The 5422-nt window shown below is 46.8% G+C and overlaps 4 protein-coding genes across 4 annotated transcripts; 2 read left to right on the forward strand and 2 right to left on the reverse strand.

Moving 5' to 3' along the window:
* Positions 1–26: 26 nt before the first annotated feature.
* Pmar_PMAR011442 (hypothetical protein) lies at positions 27–539 on the reverse strand (the record flags this gene model as incomplete). Its single annotated transcript, XM_002769130.1, has 4 exons — positions 27–108; positions 181–265; positions 319–405; positions 455–539. The coding sequence occupies 4 exons, from the start codon at positions 537–539 to the stop codon at positions 27–29; spliced, it is 339 nt and encodes a 112-aa protein (XP_002769176.1).
* A 149-nt stretch (positions 540–688) lies between these two features.
* On the reverse strand, positions 689–1573 carry Pmar_PMAR011443 (cyclophilin, putative; the record flags this gene model as incomplete). Its single annotated transcript, XM_002769131.1, has 5 exons — positions 689–748; positions 822–912; positions 977–1043; positions 1119–1432; positions 1518–1573. The coding sequence occupies 5 exons, from the start codon at positions 1571–1573 to the stop codon at positions 689–691; spliced, it is 588 nt and encodes a 195-aa protein (XP_002769177.1).
* Positions 1574–1824: 251 nt separating this feature from the next.
* Positions 1825–2136, forward strand: Pmar_PMAR011444 (hypothetical protein; the record flags this gene model as incomplete). The annotated part of the gene is made up of 1 exon (XM_002769132.1): positions 1825–2136. A coding segment is annotated over one exon (312 nt), but the record flags the coding sequence as incomplete, so codon positions are not given.
* A 2440-nt stretch (positions 2137–4576) lies between these two features.
* Positions 4577–5409, forward strand: Pmar_PMAR011445 (hypothetical protein; the record flags this gene model as incomplete). Its single annotated transcript, XM_002769133.1, has 5 exons — positions 4577–4739; positions 4811–4935; positions 4987–5142; positions 5236–5321; positions 5388–5409. The coding sequence occupies 5 exons, from the start codon at positions 4577–4579 to the stop codon at positions 5407–5409; spliced, it is 552 nt and encodes a 183-aa protein (XP_002769179.1).
* Between the last annotated feature and the right edge of the window lie 13 nt (positions 5410–5422).

Here is a 5422-nt window from a genome sequence, read left to right on the forward strand (position 1 = left end):
TCAAATCAGATGCCCGTGCACGAGCATCACTGAAGAGTTCCCGAATTGGCCTGGGCATCTTCCGAATCAGCGCCTTCAAGTTCGATGGGAGATGTCGAAGAGGAGGGCCTGATTGACAGCACGGTGAACATACCCAGCAAAAACAAATAATACTCATTAGATTCGGAAGGAGGGGTTGACCTTGCTCCTGGATTGATAGTAGTAGCCTCAATAGGGGCGTTTAGTATAGTATGCTTACCCTGCTTAGGCTCTAACCGATGCAGACCTAAAAGCAGTCATCACCATGTATGCTTAATACATCACCATTCGTCTTCTTACATGGTATTATGAATTCTTTATGCTCTGGAGCGGGTGCTTTATCTGTCTTCATCACACCAGATGCTGACATGCTAACAAGACGAGTCCCTGACAATATACCACATACAGTGAGGCCCTCGACCACGGAACATATTACTCTGCTCTGTCGTTGGTACAGGCTTATGCTTCGGATGCTTAGGAGTATTCTTAGGCCTTGCCTTGATAGAGAACGAGAGCTTCATCTTAACACGAGTAAGATACTATACAGAAGACTGCAGTAAGGGGTACTGAGACAATCCACTCAAGTAACCAATATTCTAAGAGACTGGAGAGAACACCTCATCATGGCTGACTAGGAAACGTCATAATTGTGGTATACACTATAGATGATCTAGAGTTCACCACACTCCGATACCGTAATTGGTAACTTCGGACGACTGTTTTCCCCAACCTGAGAACGATACATCGTAGAACCGCATGAAATAGTTAGAATAGGGAATGCTTGATACTACGATCTCTATCACCTGTGCATTCTCAATCTTCCTTACAGTCATCATGCTCTGTTGATCCAATACTTTCCCGAATACCACATGCTTACTGTCTAACCAGTCACATCTGAAGTAAGACACTTGATCCATAGAGTTAGGCAGTGAACGGCGATGGTGTGTGTTTGCCTTACTTATTGCAGGTTATGAAGAACTGGCAACCGTTAGTATTGGGACCAGAGTTCGCCATCGATAGCAAGCCTGAATGTGGATGAGAGTTTTGAACTAATACAGAGGAGCCCTTGCAGTATACATAATACATCTACATGATATTACCGGGGGAATCATGAGCAAGCTTAAAGTTCTCATCAGGGAACTTTTCACCATATATACTCAAACTTCCAGTCCCATCTCCTTTAACGAAGTCTCCTCCTTGGATCATGAAATCTCGTATGACTCTGTGGAACGTTGACCCCTTGTATCCGATAGGTACTCCATTCAGTTTGAATTCCCCATTGCATAGTTGACGAAAGTTTTCGACAGTCTTAGGAGCAACATCCTTATATAACTCCATCCTGATACGGCCTATCGCCGAGCCTCCAACCGAAACGTCCATGAACACTACCGGGTTCTCAGGGTTCCGAACCGGCCTGCTCGAAACACCAAATTCATACAACTAACCACCGAGCGGATCCACCAGACGGATGATGTAGTTCCCAACCCTCCCCTCACTACCGATGCATCGGGATGGCAGGTTGTAACCCTGCGTTGGAGGATTTCATGCCTGACATGACAGGTAACTTTTAAAGCCTTAGCAAAAATAACGGTGACGTGAAGTTGAGCTGAATAGGGCGGAAGAAATGCCGACCCCAGGGATCGAACCTGAGATATGTTTTGCTCGATCCCTTTCACATAGAAACGTGAAAAAAATGTCCCTGCAGATGTTTGTGTGCATTGGCTTATCACTCTTACATTGCGCTCTCTCTGCATTCCTCTATAGAATATTTGAGCTCATTATTAGTTCTTCACTGGCTCATGTCCGATGACGGGTCTACCGCCTTTCCTGTCTGCATCACAGTCTAGCAGCGCACCCAGACGTGAGGCATCTCGATGGTCCACAGGTTGTTGGGGACAAGAAGAGTGGGGATGGGCTGCTTCTCCTCCTGCTCAATGGGGGAGTAATTGGGGTGATGGATGGTATGGCGGTGGGGAATGGAATGTCTCTGGGAAGGGGGGCTCGAGTAATGACTGGTGGGTGAATCAAGGATACCCTCCTCCTCCCGATTGGGGTAAGGGATACCCCATTCGTGGCAAGGGATCATGGGGGTCTGCGCTCAACTACAATGATATCAAGGTAAAGGCGTTAAGGGCGAGAGTGGTCACAGATTGGGTTGTGATGGGTCCGGGCAATGGGGCCATCCACCAGCCAAGAAAGGGAGGTGGTCGTCAGACGAACAATATAAGAGCGAAATCTATTGCAACCCATGTGGAAAGTAAGTTATCTGGGAGGGCAACATCATATCATGCAAATGGGATAAGAGGTTAGCTGTTCCACGTCTATTCACTGCCGATGCTCTCGATGAGCATGTCCTCACCTTTCACGTCACCTGTCCTCATCCTGGTTGTGATTACAGTGCGAGGCCTGATCTTGTAATGGGCTGGGATAAGCTACAAGGCTGTCGTATTGTACTCGAATCTGCATTGGTTGGTCCTCTTAGGTTGCCGCGCATAAACTGTCCCATTGCCTGATCACAACTGCTGAAGGTAATAATACCTTCAATCTCGATTGTTTCTGATGCTGTTGAAGCACAGGTAAATCGGAATCTCTGACTGCGTCACAAGCCGAGACTGATGCGTGGCTTGCACGGCGGAAGAAGAACTTCCCTTCGAGAGGTGCTACTTCGAAGTTATATCCCTTCATGCAATAATACCTTTCATCCTATCTAGCTCGAAACGATGCCCCGAAAGAAGCGTTTAATGTGAGCGAGATGTGCACATTAGAGAAAGCTATACGGGCGTCCATGCGGGAGAATAGGGAACGGAAAAAGAGAGAACGAGCTGAGGTACTTATGGGTGGCTATCAAACATATCTGCACGCATGTGTTCCCTTTTTCTCGACCGTCTAGTACACCTGATCGATGAAGTACCTCAGCACACGTTGAATGCTGAGCTGGACTCTCCTCCCCTCATCGTGAAGCCAAATTTGCAGAGCGACGAATATGTACGCATTTTGCCAAGTTTGGGAGATGCAAGTATGAGGACTCCTGCCATTTCGAGCACATTCAGCCGAAGAAAGGGATATGCCGCTTCTTCCAGGAGAGAGGTTATTGTCGTCATGGAGACAACTGCAAGTAACTCACTAAGGAACATCACCTTAAAGTCATCTCCTCATCTGCCAATCTCAAAGCGGCTATACTCTGATGCTCAAGGCATGTATCCTCACAAGGTTCAATCACGTTAAACAACAAGAGCAGCCTAAGGAGAGTATGCAGGAACAGCTCATACGACGACTAATGCGGGATGATATAGATAGATATAATGCTGCAGTTCTACAGTGCCTGAGGTAGTCATCCGTACTCTAGTCACAACTTCTTACCATATGGTATTATCCAGATTCTTCGTGACTGAAAATTTATTCGAGGAGAAAGCGGATGCTCTGACTCTTGGTGACGCTGAGTCGGATAACGACTCGCGACGCGGCGATTCTGATGACGATGAGTACTCCTCTGAGGATGGTACATGATTGGAACTTTACCACCACCTCTCTACATCTTATCCAGTCATCTTATTCCGCTGACTTCACCATCTCTACGTGAATATTACAGCTCCGCGCCGGCTATGAGTTTATATTTTCGCGTACCTTCAGCGGTATCCTAGCAGGCTGATGTCAATGCTCCATCAACAAGTAGCATATCCCCCACCATATGGGTGCCTCCCAGGCAGCGATCTATCTATGTGCTTGGAGATGAGACTCCAAACCAAAGATGGTGACAGGTCTGTTCCAGCCTGAAGTTCTTCAGGAAGGGTCGTTCTAAAGCCTGAAACGGGATACCATTCAATCCACCCCAACTATGGATTGGAGCGGCTATCATCAAGGAGGCTGACCGGGCTGCTATCTTAACCCATGGTATGAGTCTCGGTGGGACAGGGAGCATTATGGGTAAGGAGGCCTCTCGCCGGGTGCATAGGGAGTTTGAGCTATACGCTCTGCCGAATAGGAACAAAAGCAAGCATAAGCAGCTCGTTGATCAGCTCGAAGCGTTGTCTACATCCCACCTGAATATCGGGCTGATGTTCTTTAATGTAGATTTCTGGCTGAGAGGGGTGCTCAAAGGTTGGATGACGCAGACTAGCCTGGTTGATCGATGATGATCTACTCTCCGTATGTTCATCATCTATGCTACTATCATCTCAATTAGTTGTATTGCGCACATTATTCCTGCTATCATGTCGTACTACTATTGACACGTTTCTGCAGTCCTCTTTCCTCTAGAGTTATGTATTCGGAAAGATAGGTTGTTGCTCCCGGTATTGCACTGGCCCCCGTTAGACTGCGTCCTCAACGTACGCTGTTGATGAGCTGTTCGCGATTCAAGCTTGTACTCTTTCATCGACCGTATTAGTCAGTATGTCATTTTCGGAGAGCAAGCCTGTAATACTCCACTTCAAGCTAGCTGGCGGGAAGCCTTTTACCCTCGACAATATCGACTCAGAAATTACTGTAAGTTGGCATAGTCATTGTGCTCTTATATTCAATACTCCTCTCGTTTCCACTTTTACAGCACCAGTCACTAATGCTGTTAACGAGCAGCGTGATCAATTTGAGCTTTGATTATTCATTTACTGAATATCGTGAGGGCATGTACATCACTCCTCAGATAGCTGAATTGAAGCGTCTAGCTTCTCGGTCTGAACATTGCTCCATCCCAGCGGTTCAGATGAAGATATTTTACAAAGGTGGGAGGTCGGTCTCTTCTTAGCTATAGTGTACATCTGACGCGATAGACGAGGTGTATTGAGTTACTCAGGTAAGCATTTACAAGACGAGGATACCTTATCAACCAGGAAAATTGTGACTGAGAGCACGTTGCTGCTGATCAAGGGCCCTAAGCCGGCCAATAGCAACGATGTCAGCATGGAGGTACCTCAAGAGGTAATACTTGACGTGATCTGTACATTACATGCTGCTATCTTGTCTTTTCAGGCATCTACATCATCAACAACAGCGGCATCATCGAATGCTGCTCCTGTACCATGCAAAGGCGGGTGTGGCTTCTTTGGTAACCCTGGCACCAATAATTACTGCTCTAAATGCTGGAAAGATCTTAAAGAGAAGGAGGAGAAAGAGAAGGAAGATGCGGTAGGAGTTGATACCTGACTATAACGGCTTGCACACCTTATGCACAACCCGTTCATGTGGTTTGGGGTGATTTCGTATGGGACTACTTTCTAGGAGGAGAAGGCCCGTCTAGAGGCCGAGAAAGTTGATGATTTGGTAGAGGCGAGTGATGACCGGCCAGTGCAGAGTGATGTTAATCGGTAGGGGCATCTATATTATACTTATGACAAATCATACGATCGACCAGTACGGATCGTTCTGATCAGCATCGTGCAGTTCGTGAAATAGATTGTCTTATCAG

This window comes from Perkinsus marinus (assembly GCF_000006405.1).
Source record: "Perkinsus marinus ATCC 50983 genomic scaffold scf_1104296966376, whole genome shotgun sequence".
In the NCBI taxonomy this organism is placed as follows: Eukaryota; Perkinsozoa; order Perkinsida; family Perkinsidae; genus Perkinsus; species Perkinsus marinus.